The following is a 21,930-nucleotide window of genomic DNA, read 5'->3' as shown; positions in this document are numbered from 1 at the left end:
TTACGAATATGATAGATAAACTCCAGCGGAAGACTCTGCAGGACAGACGCTCAGTAGCTCGGTACGGGCTTTTGTTGAAGTTTCGAGAACATACCTTCACCGAGGAGTCAAGCAGTATATTGCTCCCTCCTACGTATATCTCGCGAAGAGACCATGAGGATAAGATCAGAGAGATTAGAGCCCACACAGAGGCATACCGACAATCCTTCTTTCCACGAACAATACGAGACTGGAATAGAAGGGAGAAGCGATAGAGGTACTCTAAGTACCCTCCGCCACACACCGTCAGGTTGCTTGCGGAGTATGAATGTAGATGTAGATGTAGAATGTCTACAGAAAAAAAGTGTTCCGGTACCAGTATGACTCGCGCTCTGTACGTTCTGTCCTAAACTTAATTATATATGTAGACAATTCATCCCCGGTGGGAATAGAGGATCTCGACCATTTTTGCCTGTTATCGACATTGATACGGGCAAAACATCGGTCTCTGTAATTCGAAGAGTTTCGAGAGCGTTTTAATTTTAAGTTTGAAGACAGATAACAAACGACAGAATAATGTCTTTTTTTCCGTGAGAGATAATTACGAATTCACGATATTTTCTGGTTGTAAAATTTCATGATTCTACGCCAACGTGTCAAAATATGTAACACGTATGGCCGTGTCTTTTGATTGCATTGACTTAGAAGTGTAAGTTTTTGTATGCCCATCCTTTTGAAAGAAAGGTGTTGGGGACGACGGCCGTTTGCTATTGTGAGAAAATTTCGCGCCTACTGCCGTCGTTATGATTTTACTTATTTTGTAACTACCAGTTTCGGTGCTTCAGTGCGCCATCTTAAGGCTGCAGTTGATACTGAAGGGGCTGACACGATCCCTATATATACCGCATCAGTGGCCAACATAACTGGTGTGCAGAGAGTGTTGTCACGGTGCATCGGTCCGATTCGGCTTAACTCGATTCAACCCGGCTTGCATGGTGAAGCCGCCATTATGCGCTGCCCAGTGTGGTTGATAGCCGGATATTCAACACAGAAATAGATAAATTCAAGACAGGTACTAGAATAATGGAACAAACTGCTCCGAAAAAAAAGGAAAGATCCGCGAAAGTCCATTTATACTGGCGCTGGAAGTTCCGGACGATAAAGCGGCACAGTAGTTAAGTGTGTAAGGAAACGTCTATTGAAAGACATTATAGCAAATTGCATTCAGAAAAGTATAGTGAAATAAATCATATGGGACGTCAGAGAGGAATAATTAAGGATGATACAAACTCTTGCAGTAGAGAATTCTGTATCAACAAACAATGTCTCTACTGAAACTTCCTGGCAGATTAAAACTGCGTGCCCGACCGAGACTCGAACTCGGGACCTTTGCCTTTCGCGGGCAAGTGCTCTACCATCTGAGCTACCGAAGCACGACTCACGCCCGGTACTCACAGCTTTACTTCTGCCAGTATCTCGTCTCCTACCTTCCAAACTTTACAGAAGCTCTCCTGCGAATCTTGCAGAACTAGCACTCCTGAAAGAAAGGATATTGCGGAGACATGGCTTAGCCACAGCCTGGGGGATGTTTCCAGAATGACATTTTCACTCTGCAGCGGAGTGTGCGCTGATATGAAACTTCCTGGCAGATTAAAACTGCGTGCCCGACCGAGACTCGAACTCGGGAACTTTGCCTTTCGCGGGCAAGTGCTCTACCATCTGAGCTACCGAAGCACGACTCACGCCCGGTACTCACAGCTTCACTTCTGCCAGTATCTCGTCTCCTACCTTCCAAACGTTACAGAAGTAGTTGCTCTGCGTTTAGCAAGACCTGGAAAATCGTTTATGGAAGTGCCATTAATATAGAATATTTTGTTGGATGTAGGAGAAGCAATTAATACTGCATTAGCTACTGCATACAGTAGGATAAAGCTTTCCAGTATGACAATAATTCAGCAATCGGCGACTTCATCCGGAATTTGCATGAACAATTCGCAGTCAAAATTTAAAACCCGCTAGCGTACGCCATCGCACTTCCTGAGCCCACGGATATTAGCGACACAGCTCAATTAGCCTTTTTTTTTGCGTGGCGTGGACGGCGATATACAGGTAGAGCTCCTGGATATGTTTTCGGTGGACACTGCTACAGGGCGGATATTATAGAAGCGGTCGAAATGGCAGCTGAAGGAACATGACTGACAAGGGAAAATTTGTTTTCCACAACCACAGACCACCAATGCTCTGTAAAGTTGTTGGCTTACTGCGAAAAAAGCTTAACGTGCCGAATTTACCCTCTTTTTCATTGTTTTTCACTCCAAGAGGCTCTTTGTGCAAAAGTTATCAAGCTTCAAGACGTGATTAACGTAGTGGTGCATATCATCAACTATATTCGCATATCACGGGCTCATTTATCGTCAGTTCAAAGAATTTTTGATTTCATTTGTGGAGTACCGAGAAATCCCCTGTCATACTGAGGTTTGCTGTTTGAACAAAAGAAAACTGATTTCCTGAGTTTTTCGACTACGTGAGGCAGTGTCTCAGGTAAGAGGACGTCCAGAGCCACTTTTGCATGACCCTGAATGGGTAGCTGATTTAGAATTTTTAGCAAACATTATGGCTTAAGAGCGCTTCATACGAAACTGTACTTGCAGCGTAGGTAGCGCTTCTCGTCAAGTGTAGAAAATTTACTGAACAGTGCGATTTCCAACGACTGCTGTCTAATGACGGAGCACTTTGATAAGAATGTAGATTTTCTACGCTATAGCAACCGTAAGTGGCCTTTCAGTTGACTGCTGTTCTTCGATTGTACTCTTTGACAGGCTAGTGTATACAATCCTGAGTGTAGACTGATCTGATGAATGTCCTTTCTGCAATGAGCCGAATCTTGCTTAGACGAAACGACTAACATGCGAATGTTACCTCACGGCCAAAAAAAAGATGTGATTTGAAATCATGTTTCACTTATATTTCTACTTGATTCTGCCGCTATCCTTTCAAAATCACTATAAAACCGCATTGTATCAGACATTGGACTTATTTTTTCACATGCAAGTATGGAACATTAAAACCGATCGCTCATATATCTACTTTTTATTTATTTAGTTGTTTGTCATTTATTTTCCCCCTCTAGGGAGCGCAGTCAGCGGCCAAGTTGGCGACACCCCTGTCTTTGCTTAACAAAAGTAATAGTAATATACATGTAAATTTTAACGTAATGTAAGCTGCGATGATTCACCCCTTGTGATAGTACTAGGAGGGAGAGCTTAATAAGACTGTTGCATTTAGAGGAAAGAAGTTGAATATGTATTCGGGAAGGAACTAATGAATGACATATACGTTTCGGGACGCGGGTAGGGTTGCAGATAAGCAGAGAAACAATAGTTTGGAGCCTTCATTTGGGCTGGAAGGAAGAGAGTGGATTATTGAAGAGTATAGAGAGTATATCAAACGTGCATGATGAGCCGACGAAAGTGAGGTAAAGTGGACAACATTTGGGCAGGCGAGGATGGGTAGGATGAGAATCTTGTATGTGTGGGTGATAGTAGTATGATTTAGTCCCAAAGTTTAACTGGTTAGTAGCGTTGGTGTAAAGCAGACTTTCTTTTCTGTTGTTATTAGGTGGGAATTCCATGTTAGTTTTTGATAAAGTGTTAGTCCCACGCATTTAGTGTTTTAGTTAGGTGGATTGGACGCGTGTAGATTGTAAGGTGGAGGTCTCGAGAACAGATAGCCCGTATGGGTTCTTCTATAATTATTGTTTATATTTTGGCAGGGTTGATGGATAGGTAAAACTAATTTCACTTGTTGTTGATGTTTCTGAGATGATGATGGATGGATCGTTTGAATAAATGAGGGGTAGGCAGTGTCTTAAGCATATTGTAATAAGGTACACTAGAGTGGGTTGGGTTTGGAGCGTCGGTAGTACGTGAGGGATGAGGAATTACGTAATACTCCCTGAAAAACAATGAAGCACCTATAACGCAAGGTCGGATATCTGTGTAACTTTGTACACATATGCGGGTGTGGTAATGGGTATGTAAATGCAATTCTTTGTGAAAGGTAGAATGGCCGCCAGAGTGCAGTAGTGTTGATCCTAATTAGTGTTGTTACCAGGCCAGCTGCGTGAAGAACTGCAACAGACGTAGAGTGAGCACTGTGAAAGACACAGATACGCCCCATACTCTTGTGGACAGCGTTATCAGCAACTGACACTGTGGACCACCACTGGACCGGTTGGTTGAAACGTGCAATATCCATATTTGTAGGGCTTTCGGATGTGAAAGTGGCCCGATGTTGGACTGCATGGGAATGTGAGAGCAAGAATTTTCGTCGTCAAGGCTCTGGTCGACCACGTGACCACAGCTGCGCCTGCCATTCAAGAACAAGCAGTGGACTCCCTGCGACATTCTGTGCCATGGCACACCAATGGTTGGAGAGTAGCAGCAGCTGGACTAGATAATTACTGTCCCATATGTAGACTGCCTTTAACGTTTCAACACAAAAACGGCTACGTTCGGAGAGGTGCCGTACTGTGTTCAGTGACAAATCACGTTTGTATTCTACTCTGGATAGCCACTGCCAACGAGTATTCTGGTGATCTGGGGAGCGGTACCATTCTTACAATGTTTTGGAGAAGTACAGGAGTGTTGCTCCTAGAATCATGGCGTGGAGAGCCGTCAGGTATGACTTCAAGTCAAGGTTGGTAGCGATTGAGGGAACTGTGACAGCACAATGGTGCATCACGGACATGGTACCTCCTCATATATTACCTCTGATTCGACATTGTCGTAGTGCCATTTCTCAGGAGAACAATGCTCGTCCAGACCTGCCTATGTTTCTGTGAGACGTCTGCGTGGTGGTGAGATACTCCGCTGGACAACAAGATCCCCACGACTGTCGCCATCAGAACATTGGCGAGGGGGGAGGGTGGTTGGAGGCCCGCTCGGACGTCAACTCCGTAACTCCGTCCCAGTACTAGTTCCCAGGATATCAAGGACCAGTTTGCAATTTAAAGTTATGGTCGGGCTAGCACAGGACACAACGGATTTATGATACCCTTACCAGCTAAATCAGTGCTATATCCAGGCCAGAGGGGTTTAATAAGGTACTGATACACTGAGGAGCCAAAGAAACTGGTACACCTGCCTAATATCGTGTAGAGTCCCGCGAGCAATCAGAAGAAGGCGCATCATGTAGTGGCATGGACTCGACTAATGTCTGAAGCAGTGCTGGAAGGTATCGACACCATGAATCCTGCAGGGCTGTCCATAAATCCGTAAGAATACGGGGGGTGGAGATCTCTTCTGAACAGCACGTTGCAAGATATCCCAGATATGCTCAATAATGTTCATGTCTGGGGAGTTTGGTGGCCAGTGGAAGTGTTTAAACTCAAAGAAGTGTTCCTGGATCCACTCTGTAGCAATTCTGGACGTGTGGATTGTCACATTGTCCTGCTGGAATTAACCAAGTCCGTCAGAACGCAGAATGCACATGAATGGATCCGAATGATCAGACACGATGCTTACCTGCGTGTCACCCGTCAGAGTCGTATCTAGACATATCTGGGGTCCCACACGTCAAACACCATTACAGAGCCTCCACCAGCTTGAACAGTTCACTGCGGACTTCCAGGGTCTATGGATTCATGAGGTTGTCTCCATATCCGATAGGTCCAACCACTCGATACATTTTGAAACGAGACTCGTCCAACCAGGCAACATGTTTACAGTCATCAACAGTCCAATGTCGGTGTTGACGGGTCCAGACGAGGCTTACAGCTTTGTGTCGTGCAGTCATCGATGATACACGAGTGGGCGTTTGGCATCGAAAGCCCATATCGATGATGTATCGTTGACTGGTCCGCAAGCTGACACTTGTTGATAGCTCAGCGTTGAAATCTACAGCAATTTACGGAAGCGTTGCACTTCTGTCGTGTTGAACGATTCTCTTCAGGAATTAGAATTATATATTAATACCATATATCAACGGGGACAGGTGAAAATGTGTGCCCCGATCGGGACTCGAACCCGGGATCTCCTGCTTACATGGCAGACGCTCTATCCATCTGAGCCACCGAGGGCACAGAGAATAGTGCGACTGCAGGGACTATCTCGCAACGCCTCCGCGGGACCCACATTGTCACCTTATATGCCCACACACTACATTGGTAGTGTCACTATCCAAAACACTCATTACTCGCGGAAGACATTCTTACCAAGCCCCGTAAGAGTTCGGGTAAATATGTGTGCATCTGCACAAAAGAGGAAGGTCATGGCCGGTATTGTCAGAACTATATACATATATGGATATGGTGCCTGTTCTTTCGGGTATTGGGTAGGGACACTACGAATGTAGTGTGTGGACATATAAGGTGACAATGTGGGTCTCGCGGGAGGCGTGCGCGATAGTCCCTGCAGTCGCACTATCCTCTGTGCCCTGTCCTGTCCTTGCAAGGTCTTTTTCCGGCAGCAGCGATGCCGGAGATTTGATGTTTTACCGGATTACTGATATTCGCGGTACACTCGTGGTATGGTCGTAAGTGAAAATCCCCACTTCATCGTTACCTTGGAGATTCTGTGTCCCATCGCTCTTGCGGCGACTATAACACCAGACTCAGACTCACTTAAATCTTGATAACCTGGCATTGTAGCAGCAGAAACCGATCGAACTGCGACAGGCGCCTGCTGTCTTATAAAGTCGTTAACGACCGCATCGCCGTATTTACATATTTCTGTATTTGAATACGCATTCCTATACCAGTTTCGTTGGCGCTCCACTGTAAGTGGGCTCCTACTGCCAAGTTCTTTGTAAATTTGACTCGATTTTGTAATCACTGAGAAAACATCACACACTTTCTCAACCCGTCAAGTTCCATTTCGTTACCTCTTCCCCTTGTGTGTGCTTCACTCTTTTTGTCAGGTAGCGTATTTGATTAGTACTTACAATAAATCTAAATTTATTTTACCTATTCTCACGAAAGTTGCAGGAAATTCATTGAGCGAGGTGTTGCAGTACAGCACTTATCAGAGACTCAAAGCACCGTCTTGGAGCAGTAAGCTTTACGAAATGTAGTCTGCACCATAACTCTCATACGCTGGGCCATAATACATTTGCTGTTGTCAAGGTGGAAGTGTAGTTCCACAATGGGCCTTCATTCCGAGGAGCTTAGCTCAAGTCTCCATCCACATTTAGGTTTTCTGTAGTTCCCCTTAACTGGTTCCAGTTCTCCTCCTCTGCCTCTGTAGGAAATTCTTAGAATATCTCCTAAATGAAATATACACGAATTTTTAGACAAGAACCCAATAACGGTTAAAGGCATTTGAATCAAACTTTTTGTTGTTATTTTCATGCTTTTTTATTATTATTATTTTTTGGTCATCAGTCTACTGACTGATTTGATGCGGCCCGCCACGAATTCCTTTCCTGTGCTAACCTCTTCATCTCAGAGTAGCACTTGCAACCTACGTCCTCAATTATTTGCTTGACGTATTCCAATCTCTGTCTTCCTCTACAGTTTTTGCCCTCTACAGCTCCCTCTAGTACCATGGAAGTCATTCCCTCATGTCTTAGCAGATGTCCTATCATAGTGTCCCTTCTCCTTATCAGTGCTTTCCACATATTCCTTTCCTCTCCGATTCTGCGTAGAACCTCCTCATTCCTTACCTTATCAGTCCACCTAATTTTCAACATTCGTCTATAGCACCACATCTCAAATGCTTCGATTCTCTTCTGTTCCGGTTTTCCCACAGTCCATGTTTCACTACCATACAATGCTGTACTCCAGACGTACATCCTCAGAAATTTCTTCCTCAAATTAAGGCAGGTATTTGATATTAGTAGAGTTCTCTTGGCCAGTAATGCCTTTTTTGCCATAGCGAGTCTCCTTTTGATGTCCTCCTTGCTCCGTCCGTAATTGGTTATTTTACTGCCTAGGTAGCAGAATTCCTTAATTTCATTGACTTCGTGACCATCAATCCTGATGTTAAGTTCCTCGCTGTTCTCATTTCTACTACTTCTCATTACCTTCGTCTTTCTCCGATTTACTCTCAAACCATCCTGTGTACTCATTAGACTGTTCATTCCGTTCAACAGATCATTTAATTCTTCTTCACTTTCACTCAGGATAGCAATGTCATCAGCGAATCGTATCATTGATATCCTTTCACCTTCTATTTTAATTCCACTCCTGAACCTTTCTTTTATTTCCATCATTGCTTCCTCGATGTACAGATTGAAGAGTAGGGGCGAAAGGCTACAGCCTTGTCTTACACCGTTCTTAATATGAGCACTTCGTTCTTGATCGTCCACTCTTATTATTCCCTCTTGGTTGTTGTACATATTGTATATGACCCGTCTCTCCCTATAGCTTACCCCTACTTTTTTCAGAATCTCGAACAGCTTGCACCATTTTATATTGTCGAACGCTTTTTCCAGATCGACAAATCCTATGAAAGTGTCTTGATTTTTCTTTAGCCTTGCTTCCATTATTAGCCGTAACGTCAGAATTGCCTCTCTCGTCCCTTTACTTTTCCTAAAGCCAAACTGATCGTCACCTAGCGCATTCTCAATTTTCTTTTCCATTCTTCTGTATGTTATTCTTGTAAGCAGCTTCGATGCATGAGCTGTTAAGCTGATTGTGCGATAATTCTCGCACTTGTCAGCTCTTGCCGTCTTCGGAATTGTGTGGATGATGCTTTTCCGAAAGTCAGATGGTATGTCGCCAGACTCATATATTCTACACACCAACGTGAATAGTCGTTTTGTTGCCACTTCCCCCAATGATTTTAGAAATTCTGATGGAATGTTATCTATCCCTTCTGCCATATTTGACCGTAAGTCCTCCAAAGCTCTTTTAAATTCCGATTCTAATACTGGATCCCCTTCTCTTCTAAATCGACTCCTGTTTCTTCTTCTATCACATCAGACAAATCTTCACCCTCATAGAGGCTTTCAATGTATTCTTTCCACCTATCTGCTCTCTCCTCTGCATTTAAGAGTGGAATTCCCGTTGCACTCTTAATGTTACCACCGTTGCTTTTAATGTCACCAAAGGTTGTTTTGACTTTCCGGTATGCTGAGTCTGTTCTTCAGACTATTATATCTTTTTCGATGTCTTCACATTTTTCCTGCAACCATTTCGTTTTAGCTTCCCTGCACTTCCTATTTATTTCATTCCTCAGCGACTTGTATTTCTGTATTCCTGATTTTCCCGGAACATGTTTGTACTTCCTCCTTTCATCAATCAACTGAAGTATTTCTTTTGTTACCCATGGTTTCTTCGCAGCTACCTTCTTTGTACCTATGTTTTCCTTCCCAACTTCTGTGATGGTCCTTTTTAGAGATGTACATTCTTCTTCAACTGTACTGCCTACTGCGCTATTCCTTATTGCCGTATCTATAGCGTTAGAGAAGTTCCAACTTATCTCGTCATTCCTTAGTACTTCCGTATCCCACTTCTTTGCGTATTGATTCTTCCTGACTAATGTCTTGAACTTCAACCTACTCTTCATCACTACTATATTGTGATCTGAGTCTATATCTGCACCTGGGTACGCCTTACAATCCAGTATCTGATTTCGGAATCTCTGTCTGACCATGATGTAATCTAATTGAAATCTTCCCGTATCTCCCGGCCTTTTCCAAGTATACCTCCTCCTCTTGTGATTCTTGAACAGGGTATTAGCTATTACTAGCTGAAAATTGTTACAGAACTCAATTAGTCTTTCTCCTCTTTCATTCCTTGTCCCAAGCCCATATTCTCCTGTAATCTTTTCTTCTACTCCTTCCCCTACAACTGCATTCCAGTCGCCCATGACTATTAGATTCTCGTCCCCCTTTACATACTGCATTACCCTTTCAATATCCTCATACACTTTCTCTATCTGTTCATCCCCAGCTTACGACGTCGGCATGTATACCTGAACTATCGTTGTCGGGTTGGTCTGCTGTCGATTCTGATTAGAACAACCCGGTCAGTGAACTGTTCACAGTAACACACCCTCTGCCCCACCTTCCTATTCATAACGAATCCTACACCTGTTATACCATTTTCTGCTGCTGTTGATATTACCCGATACTCATCTGACCAGAAATCCTTGTCTTCCTTCCACTTCACTTCACTGACCCCTACTATATCTAGATTGAGCCTTTGTATTTCCCTTTTCAGATTTTCTAGTTTCCCTACCACGTTCAAGCTTCTGACATTCCACGCCCCGACTCGTAGAACGTTATCCTTTCGTTGATTATTCAATCTTTTTCTGATGGTAACCTCCTCCTTGGCAGTCCCCTCCCGGAGATCCGAATGGGGGACTATTCCGGAATCTTTTGCCAATGGAGAGATCATCATGACACTTCTTCAATTACAGGCCACATGTCCTGTGGATACACGTTACGTGTCTTTAATGCAGTGGTTTCCATTGCCATCTGCATCCTCATGTCGTTGATCATTGCTGATTCTTCCGCCTTTAGGGGCAATTCCCACCCCTAGGACAAGAGAGTGCCCTGGACCTCTATCCGCTCCTCCGCCCTCTTTGACAAGGCCGTTGGCAGAATGAGGCTGACTTCTTATGCCGGAAGTCTTCGGTCGCCAATGCTGATTATTTATCAAAATTTAGGCAGTGGCGGCGATCGAACCCGGGACCGAAGACGTACTGATTAAGAATCAAAGACGCTACCCCTAGACCACGGTGACCTTCTCATGCATTACCAGCCCCAAATAATAATAGGTATCCTGACATCAGTGAAATCAACTTTTTCACTTTTTCCTAGCATGGTTGACAGATGGGACATTTTCTGCTGACCAGCCATGTTAACGATTCCATTTCTATCCGTTTTCTTTCAGTATCGTGTAGTTTCAGCTGTATGAGTTTACGCCATTAATTATGATACAGCCTACATAGACGTAGAAGCAACTCTATACTGACTAGATATTGGAACAACCCTTTACTGAGTTATGTTTTGACGTATACTAGAGACAGATACTTCGAACAGTAACGACAGAACTTGGTTGACTACGTAAACTTTCCCAGCTTATTAACTGATAGTGTTCTTGTCCGGTCTGCAACCGGAACATACAGTAATTTGACTCATATTTCAGCGGTCCACCTGAAGCAATATTCAGATGAAAAGATGGCAGCCTAGGCCGACGAATCGTTGAAATACTGCGTCAAAGTGTGATCCGGATGTAGATCCGAAAAGAATATAATCAAATAGTGACAGAATTTGCATAATAGTATACAAATATGTAATGACTCATGTTACGGCGGTGACTTACCTCCAGAATATGCTCCGCCATGGTCTCCCTGTCTAGACGACGACTTGTTGTCTTTATCACGCCTGAAACAAAGAACATCGAATTATTATATTTCGTTTTTCGCTCATGAGGAACATGGCAATACGCCATGACCTTATCAGTAAATAATGTCAGAACTTGCACTTATATAGATACAGAGCTGTAAATATTTGTCTGTGTGCCTACAATAATTTCTGCAACAATTGTGCACTGCACATGACCAATTCGAACTATTATTCTAGCTTTATGCTATGTGGAATAAAGTACCAACGAGAAATTTCCAGCCAAAGTGATGATAACTTTCTAAAACGTGGAGAGAAATGTGCCCTAAAGCTAATCTGAAGGAATTAATTTAAGCAGCAGTCTTGGAGAACGAAAACAAAAATATCATGAAAACAACATTTCTTTTCACAACGTTTACAGAAATTGTCCGGTCACTTCCGGAGACAATTTAACTCTTAAGCCTGAGAAAAATAATCAAGATCCGATCATAGGATTTTTCAACCTGCAAGAAGCGTTCGAAAATGTAAATTGGTGCAAATGTTCGAAACTTTGACAAAAATATGGGTAAGCTGTAGGGAAAAACGGGTAATATACAACTTCCACATGAACGAAGAGATAACAATAACTCTGGAAGACCATGAACGAAATGCTTGACTTAGAAAGGATGTAAAGATAGGGATGAAGTCTTTCGCCCTAGTGTTCAATCTATACATCAAAGAAGCGATTACAGTTAGATTCAAGAGTAGGATTGAAATTGAAGGTTAAAAGATATTAATGATAAGATTCACTGATGACATTGGAATCCTCCGTTAAAGTGAAGAAGAATTACAGGATCTGTTGATTGGAATGAACAGCCTAATGAGTACCGAGTATAAAATGAGAGTAAATCGGAGAAAGATGAAAGTAATGGGAAGTAGCAGAATTGAGAACAGCGAGAAACTTAACATCAAAATTCCCGATCACGAAGTAGTAGTAGTAATAGTAGTAGTAGTAGTAGTAGTAGTAGTAGTAGTAGCTTTATTCATCCGTAGATCTCTTTTTACAAGGATATAGGACATGTCAAAATATTTACAAGTTTAGACCAATTTCAAATAAGCTAATTCGTTTACACATACATTTACAAACTTCTAGATAGAGACAATCATTAGATTTACTCCTGGTATACAATACTTTCTTTTACAAATAACTTATTAACCAATGTAATGCCTCACTGTTCATTCACATCTCACTATCAGTCACTGCACATACTATACACACATTGAAACTTCCTGGCGGAGTGTGCGCTGATATGAAACTTCCTGGCAGATTAAAACTGTGTGCCTGACCGAGACTCGAACTCGGGACCTTTGCCTTTCGCGGGCAAGTGCTTGCCCGCGAAAGGCAAAGGTCCCGAGTTCGAGTCTCGGTCAGGCACACAGTTTTAATCTGCCAGGAAGTTTCATATAAGCGCACACTCCGCTGCAGAGTGAAAATCTCATTCGATACACACATTGTTTTATGACACTTCACTCACTACACACACACACACACACACACACACACACACACACACACTCATGATCTCTGGGCCATTTTCTGTACCGCAACTTCCCATTTGCTATCATGAAAAACTGAGTCCGCATCCCTCTATAATGAGTGAGATGTTGAGCTCAGAAAGAGGAAGAGGTGTCAGTATTGTACTATGCGTAACTTGGGGTAAGTTTTTCTAGAAAAGGAAAGAAGAAGGAAAAAAACCTAGTGTGAAGGTGTTACGTGGAATGTTGGGGTTTTATAATCATTATTTTTATTTATTTGTTGAATATTTTTTAACCAAACCCCTAGTCTGTTGGGACCTGAGTTTCTGCTGCCATATACAATTTTCAAACAACTTATGGGAATTCAGCCAGTTAACATTTACAGCGACCGCCGATATCTCGGCGGGAATACACCCCGCCATTTTCAAGTTTGTGCCTTGAAAATGGCGGGGTGTATTCCAGCCGAAATATCGGCGGTCGCTGTAAATGTTTCCTGGCTGAATTCCCTTCTTTGTTTTATCTAAGCAAGCCTTCAATGTATAAAATGTATTACATAACAGGTACTTTTTAGCTGCCTTCTTAAATATGTGTATTTTTGCAATTTCTTTAATCTCTTTTGGTAATTTATTGTACAGTTTTATTCCTCGGTAGAAAACGCTGTTATGGGTTTTATGTTTATTTTTTCTTGGTTAAATGTATGTTGAGTCTAGTTCTTGTCCCATGGTTATGGACAGAGCTATTTGTGCAGTAATTACCAATGTTATTTTTGATATGTACAACTGACTGGTAAATGTATTCACATGGAGCATTTAAAATCCCCAGTGTTTTGAACAGATCTTTAGAACGAGCTCGACTAGTATTTTTGGTTATTATTCTTATGGCTCTTTTCTGGAGTTTAAAAAGTGTGTTTATATTTTGTGCATTTTTCGCCAAAAAAGAATGCCACAGCTAAGAATTGAGTGTACATATGAATAGTATGTAACTAAAATACCCTGCATGTTACACACAAGTAGCTTTGTGTGTTCACACCACTTCAACTGAGAATCAATATTCATTCCTAGAAATTTTGCCTTTATTACACAGTTTAAAAAGATGCCATCTACATTTAATTTAACAATGTCATTTTCTCTCTTCAAAATGAAATTCCTGGCATTAGTTTTCTTTATCTTCAATGTCACTTTATTGCTTATTGACCAATTGTAAACTTCCTTGAAAATCTGATTTGCTTTCTCTGCAAAGAGTTCTCTTGTTTACTCAGTGACTATAATACTGCTGTCATCAGCGCAAAGAATTTTTTCACCGTGAGTAACATTACTGGGAAAGTCATTGATGTACATGAGGAATAGTATTGGTTCTAATAGGTTAAGTCAAGGAATTCTGCTTTGTAGGCATGAAAATAAACCATGATGAACGGAGCAAGGAGGACATAAAAAGCAAACTAGCACTGGAAAAACGGCATCCCTGACCAAGAGAAATCTACTAGTATCAACCATAGGCCTTAATTTGAGGAAGAAATTTCTGGGAACGTGCGCTTAGATCATACCATTGTATGGCAGTGAAACACAGGCCGCGGAAAACTGGAACAGAAGAGATTCAAGACATTTGAAATGTGTTGCTACAGAATAATGTTGAAAATTAGGCGAACTGATAAGGTAAGGAAAGAGGAGGTTCAACTCCGAATAGTCGAGGAAAGGAATACATGGAAAACACTGACAAGAAGAAGGTACAGGCTGACAGGACATTTGTTAAGACACCAGGGAATAACTTCCATGGTACGAGAGGGAGCTGTAGAGTGTAAAAACTGTAGAGAAGGACAGAGAGTGGAATACGTCCAGCAAATAAGTGAGGATGTGGGTTGCAAGTGCTACTCTGACGTGAACAGCTTGGCACAGGAGAGGAATTTGTGGTGGATGGGCCGCTTCAACTGAGCCAAAGGGCTGATGAGAGAGAGAGAGAGAGAGAGAGAGAGAGAGAGAGAGAGAGAGAAAGAGAGAGAGAGACCGCAGGTCCGCTGTTTCTGATGACATAAACGATTTTGGAGACAATCTAAGCAGCCAACTTAGATTGTTTCAGATGATGCAGTGATTTACTGTCTTGTAAAGTTATCAAATGATCAAAACCAATTGCAAAATGATTTAGAAAAGGTAAGTGTGTAATGCGAAACGTGGCGCAAGTGTGAAGTCGTCCACATGAGTAACAAATAGAATTCGCTAAATTTCGGTTACACAAGAAATCACACAAATCTAAAGGCCGCCAATTCAACTAAATACTTAGGGGGCACGGTTATGAATAATTTAAACTAAATACTTAGGGGAAATAATTACAGATAATTTAAAGTGGAATGGACAGATAGATAATATTATGGGGAAAGCAAACCAAAGACTGCCATTTATTGGCAGATCTCTCGAAAATGTAAAGAGGCTGCTTACACTACGCTTGTCCGCCTTCTTCTGGAGTATTGCTGTGCGTCGTGGGATCCGCTTCATTAGAACTGACAGAGGACATTGAAAAAGTCTAAAGAAGAGCAACTCGTTTTTCATTATCGCGAAATAGGCGATAGCGTGCGACGGATTTGATACGCGAATTACAGTGCCAATCATTAAAACAAAGACTTTTATCGCTGCAGCAGCACCTTCTGATGACATTTCAATCACCAACTACCTCCTCAGAGTGTGAAAATATTTTGTTATTGGTCGCCTACGTAGGGAGAAATAATCATCACAATAAAATAAGAGAAAGCAGAGCTCACACGGAAAGATTTCAGTGTTCCTCCAGCGCGTTGATCGAGGATGGAACGTAGAAAAGTAGCCTGAAGGCAGTTCGGTGAACACACTGCCAGGCACTTAAGTTGTGAGTTGGAGAGCAATCATGTAGACGTAGGTGAACTAATGCCTTGTTCTCAAGTGCTGTTAGTACAGATCTAACTGAAATAGATTCAAAACTACGAATATGAGACACCGTTTTATGCACCATAAGAAATTTTGCAGTAGTTACCCTAGTAGCTACGTGTTCCATGGGTCACAACGCACGATGTACTTTACGGCATAGTCAGTTTATACAATATTAATTTAACTGCTATTTAGATACTGCTACATGATCATGATCAATAGATAAAAAAATGTCGTGTGACTAGGGCCTCCCGTCGGGTAGACCGTTCGCCGCCGGGTGCAAGTCTTTCGATTTGACGCCACTTCGGCGACTTGTGCGTCGATGGGGATGATGATGATTCGGACGACACAACACCCAGTCCATGAGCGGAGAAAATCTCCAACCCAGCCGGGAATAGAACCGGGGCCCTTAGGATAGACATTCTGTCGCGCTGACAGCTACCGGGGGCGACACGATCTATAGATGATTTCACGTAAGAAAAAAACATTTAGTTTCATCACACAAGTAATTATGTAACACTCTTGCATTAAATAAAAATAAATAAGGAAATAAAAATTATTCTGTGGAAAAAAGCAGTTGTGCTGAAGTAACTACTACTTTCACATTTAGGTTTGTTATATACCAAGCGTTTAACAGCACTGGGTAAAGGATCATAAAGGATCAAAATTTTGGTAGCTGCTATATTCACACATTTCTGAGCTATAATCAGATTAAATGACGAGCAACGAAGATAGTTTCTTCTTTTAGTGCTGTAATTTTGAATGTCATTATTCCCTCTGGACTCTAAGGATTATTTACAACAAAAGTTACGAGAGTAAATACATTGAGGAAAAAATCGCAAGACCAAAAAATAATTAATGTCGAGTAATGAAATTTCGGAAATACATTTGTCTAGGTAATATACGTACATGATTAACGTATCAGGACCACAGATTAATGAACGCGCAAGATAAGCCAGTGTAGATGTGTAATGCTGATACAATATTAGCCGGACGCGGTGGCCGAGCGGTTCTAGGCGCTTCAGTCCGGAACCGCGCGACTGCTACGGTCGCGGGATCGAATCCTGCCTCGGGCAGGGATGTGTATGATGTCCTTAGGTTAGTTAGGTTTAAGTAGTTCTAAGTTCTAGGGGACTGATGACCTCAGATGTTAAGTCCCACAGTGCTCAGAGCCATTTGAACCATTTTTTTGGTACAATATTAACCGGTGTAACCGCCAGAATGTTGAATGCAAGCATGCAGACGTCCATGCACAGTGTTAACATGTGCCAGATATCAATTTGTGGGATGTAGTCCCATGGCTGTTGTACTTGGTCGGTCAACACAAGGGCGGTAATGCTGTTTGCAGATGTCGCTGGTTTTCGTCCAATGATATCCTGTATGTTGCTCGATTGGAGACAGATATGGTGATCGATCAGGCCCAGCAACATGAAGACACTCTGTGAAGCATGTTGGGTTACAACGGCGGTATGTGGGCTAGCGTTATCCTGATGGGAAAAAGCCCCTGGAATGCTCTTCATGAATGGCAGCACAACAGGTCGAATCACTATACTGACGTACAAACGTGCAGTCAGGGTGCGTGGGATAACCACGAGAGTGCTCCAGGTATCATACCAAATCGCACCTCAGACATAACTCCAAGTGTAGGCCTAGTGTGTCTAGCAAGCAGACAGGTTGATTGCAGGCCTTTTTTTTCCCAATGAGCTTTCGCTTGACACCAATGAAGTCCCAAATTGCGGTGGTTTAGGGTCAGTGGAATGCGCAATACAGAGCTCGTGGGTCGGAGCTGTCCAGAAGTAACCGATTCGTAGCAGTTCGTTGTGTCATTGTGATGCCAAAAGGCTGCCTAAACTGCTTCTGCAGATGCGGTACGATGCGCCACAGTCATACGCCGAAAACGATGCTGTTCCCTTTTTCGAATGCTACATGGCCCTTTGTAGCCCGAACTTCTTGCTACCATACCTTTTCGTAATCACCGCTGACAGGCAGTAGTCATTTACAGTGGCTATATTTCTGCCGAGTCTTTCTGAAGTTTCGCAGAAGGAACATCCAACTTATTGTTGTCCTGTTAAACGACCTCGTTCGAACCCAGTGAGGTGTTTATAATTGCGTCTTTGCGTCTTAATGGCTTTCTTGACTAACGTCAATTCACCAAGTCCAATCTCAAAGGTAACAAACGCTCATGACTGTTACAGCGTGTATTTAAAGCAAATCTGATCTGCATCCTCACAGTGGCGCAACGAGCGCCATTCTTATGCGGCTGGCGCAAAATTTGAATAGATGTCGTCTTTCAGATATAGAAACACACCTACGAACTTTTGTTCATGTTGCACAATTCCTTCTTGGTGCTGAAATTGTTTCCTCGTCAGTGTATGTACTCGACGATGTAGTTAAAACACACAACTTCTTGAACAGTAGTAGCAAAGATAGCCGAGGGTGTGCCCACATACTGATCTAACGGCACGTTTTTGTGCACTAAACAGTTTCTTTCTTAAAGACGATATCCCATTACACAATCCCATACGACTTTACTGATTGGAAAGTGGAAAAGTGTACTAACTTACTGCTTTGTGTCTCTCCAAGGCTATCAATGAAAGGAAGCGCAGAAGAGACTGAACTGAGCTACTTAAGAAGCTATACAAAGTGTTTTTTTTTTCTTTAATTGGTTTAAATTCTCATCTAAATGTAAATATATTTTTTTTGTTGATTGTGTCTTTCCTAATTTAAATTTATCACTAATGTTGTACCCATTGACGTGCAGAATTAAATATGCTGTACTTTATTTGAATTAAGAGTAAAAGTCCATTTGTAGAAAACGAGTCAATAATCCTTCTAAACACGTTACATACAGATCGACATTCCGAGTAGCAATAAAACATACACTATTGGTTTGTTAACTCAGACACTGCAAGTAAATCGTAATTTCTGAGTTTCAGCAACTCACTTCCTTTAATTTTTTGATTAAATTGACACTGATATATTGATCGTCTTATTTATGGATCAATGAGACTACGCGGGTGCTTTCAAGCACCATTAAAAACCATCCATAAAATACGAGCTGATCTTTACAATCTACAGTGGTTTCGTTAAGTAATTCTGTTTTACATACCGCTAGTGAGGTTACGTTCAGTAATGACGAATAATTAAATTAGGGCTGGAACACAAAAGGTTATCAAGAGAGTCCCTAAAATCTTATTTCCAGGATTTGTGCGAGCAGACGTTTTATACTTTCGTGTTCGGTGTGTGGGAATTTTGTGCTGTCGTGGCATGTGAGTAGTTTAACTTCCAGCACCTTAGATGTTATTATGCTTCTGAAAATTGTTCGTATTTTATGATAGCGGCGAAGAAAAAATAAAAAAAGGATCGAGAGATTTTACAGTCACGTCACCCAGTATAAAATGAGAAATTTAATAGCTTATTATAGAGGACCCAGACTATACCTGGTTTAGACTAGTCCAATTCACAGGGAATTTATTTTTACAGAGAATGCAGACTCCCATCAAAATAACTAACAAAGAATAATGGGATACAATATTACCTGTAGCCCTGGAAGGCGTTGCCGCTAATGTGGTACAGCGGTAATTTAACGTTTCTCAGAACCGTGTAAATTCTTCTTAGCCTGCGAGAGGAAATATCGCCGCTGGTGCCATTAACGGCGTTTTCACAACTTTATCACGATATGAATATCAATGGGAGCTGCATTATTAATGGTTAGCAAGTTTGTAAAGTTGGCGCATTCGCCGCGGACGGGCGGCTAACGACGTTGCACGCTATGAAGGATCGTTTATTTTCGAGATCTGCGGGTCCAAGAAACTCCGCAAGAAATACGAAAAAAAACTTGGTCAGGAATCAGAGATAAAAGGATTCACATAAAACGCTGACATACTCCTATAAATAGCTAACAACTTTCACTTTACAAAGACTGATTCACGAAACAACATGATACATGTGGTACTCAGTCACTCCGGTGCCTAAAGCGATAGTTTGCTAAATTACGTTACGTAGAATTCTCCGTGAGCTTGTGAAATCAAACGTAAACATCTTCCTTTCTTCTGTCGGTCTTCATCAGTTCCCCTTGCGTAGACGATTTTAATTCTTTGGATGACAGCATAAGCTGAATCACTGCACCTCTATGGCACATACACTGTATGACTGCAGCGATAAGAATTTATTTTTATTTATTTATTGCGCTTTTCATTCTCTACTCTAAGAAGCATGAAGTTTGAGATCCGGCCCATTATAGAGCCGCTGCGTCTGAACAGACGAAGATCTGTTACAGCATTCGCCCGCTAACCAAGGGAAACCTTCCGAGACCTTGGTCAGAAGCGGGGCATTACGACTACTGCAGTTTATTTCTGAGACAATGTCATCAACAGTCTCAGACAAAAATTAAAACTGTGTGTGTGTGTGTGTGTGTGTGTGTGTGTGTGTGTGATGTGCTATGTGCACTACAAGAAAAGAGAAGACTGAAACAGTCAAATTACAGCATCACCACCAATTGCAGATTAGATTCTGCCCAACGTAGTTCGTTATGGTCACCTAACGTTTCTTTCCCTTTTTCGTGTTTGTCCAAGTTTAACACCTCACCGTCAGTGTGGCTATTGTTTTGAAGAATTTAATAACTGTCTGAGTGGGGTGCCCTGTTTTTAAATTCCTACTCAGTGCTCCACATGCTTGTTTCTATTAGACATTTTTCTTTACATCTACGCTATGAAAATGCGCGATGTCACATCCAAAGAGTCCAAAATGCAAGACATTTTGCAGGTTTAACTGGAATATAGCGGACTCATCTACGAAGTCGTTCTGTTTGGTCGGGACCTGGGAGCGATTTTGCGGAGGTGGGGTGGCGAGGGAGGGGGGGGGGGGAGGGGGGGGGGGAGAGAAAAAGGGAGGCACAATATTCTTACGAAAATCTGTGACTGCTGTGTCTCATGATGTCATTCACACAGTTATTTTGCGGGGCTAGTGTAATATTAAAGATTCGTACGATGAGTCCTCAGATGTTTCTCTTCTTTTCTGCGTTCTTTAAAATCTGTAATTATTTTCGTTTTTTCCTTCTGCAGAACTACGTTTCTTATCTTGCATGACATGACCGTGATCTCATTAACCTGAAAGTGCTCTGTGGGAGTCTGAAATTATTTTCTTGTCAATTTTTCTCGCACTCCTAATAATGAATTCAACTGCAACTTCAGTGAATGTTTTTGGATAAAGAGAACTACTTTTAGGCATTTTTACCGTATCGTGTGATGGATAGACTCATATGCATTCTGAGTTTCACAAGTAGTGACCTGTTTTGACCGTTAAACGAAGCACGAGAAGTACCGCATATTGCGTACGTGAGTAATACTGTGTCAATGAAAGTGCAACTATAATTTTCTAATGAAACAGAATCTGAAATATCATATAATGCGAAAATTAATTTATTTTCACCAACTTCCTTTCTACGGATGTGCTTAACGCCAGGCTTGGATCCCGTACCTCGTTAAAATATTTGCAGAACCGTTTGTAAATACTGCCGGAAAAAAATGCAAGACCCTCAAAGGCAAGGTCATTCTACTGACAAGTGAGGTGACAGGTAGCTCATCATTGCAGGATATTCAGTCCAAATGAAACACACATGCTACAGTAAAGCGTGTCCAAGCAGTCGCATCAATATACAGCGTATCCTCCTGTCGCGGCAAGACAGTCGTCCATTTCCGCAAGGTTATGAAGGTGCCGAATGCCATCCTATAATAGACTATCCCAAGCATCTTGCGCCTTCTTGCAATTCGGCAATGGTTCTTGCAGTCCCTGGAAACAACTAAGTTCTCACTTCATCATGTGCCACACGTCTTCATTTAGCATCAAATCTCGTGATCCAGGGCAGCAAATGTACTGGACGTGCATTCTCCTGCCGAAAAAACACATCACTTTCCTGTCGAAGAAATGGCAGTTGCATGGGGATAACATCCTGTGCAATGTAGTGGCGACTGGTTCTTTAGCCTGCAGAAACACCAAGTGTGACCGCGGGTTGTAACATGCCCCCCCACCCAACACACACACACGCCATGAAGCCTGGTAAGCGACCTGCGTGTAGTGGGCGAATGCGCCCTGGAGTAGGCAGTTCACCAGGTCTGCTCCGTACACACGTACGTCCATCACTTGCATACGGACTGGACATAATGTCATCACTGAAGACAACAGAGCGCCAATCCACTTTCCAGTCAGATCTTTCACGGTAGCCACGTTTGGCGGTGTCGTGGCGTCACGGTAGCCT

The 21,930-nt window shown here is 42.3% G+C and overlaps 1 protein-coding gene and 1 non-coding gene across 2 annotated transcripts in view; both read right to left on the bottom strand.

Moving 5' to 3' along the window:
• The window catches only part of LOC126412870 (fat-like cadherin-related tumor suppressor homolog), an 894,730-nt gene that overhangs the window by 219,448 nt on the left and 653,352 nt on the right, over positions 1-21,930 (bottom strand). Inside the window, exon 5 of the mRNA XM_050082746.1 lies at positions 11,252-11,313. Within this exon, the coding sequence (XP_049938703.1) occupies positions 11,252-11,313 (62 nt within the window). The remainder of the gene's footprint in view (positions 1-11,251; positions 11,314-21,930) is intronic.
• On the bottom strand, positions 5,985-6,059 carry Trnat-ugu (transfer RNA threonine (anticodon UGU)). Its single transcript has one exon. It is a non-coding gene; the product is annotated as a tRNA-Thr (tRNA).

Source organism: Schistocerca serialis, chromosome 7 (assembly GCF_023864345.2).
Source record: "Schistocerca serialis cubense isolate TAMUIC-IGC-003099 chromosome 7, iqSchSeri2.2, whole genome shotgun sequence".
NCBI classification, from domain to species: domain Eukaryota; kingdom Metazoa; phylum Arthropoda; class Insecta; order Orthoptera; family Acrididae; genus Schistocerca; species Schistocerca serialis.
Note: the sequence above shows the minus strand (reverse complement) of the source record. Positions and strands in the feature narration are given on the sequence as shown.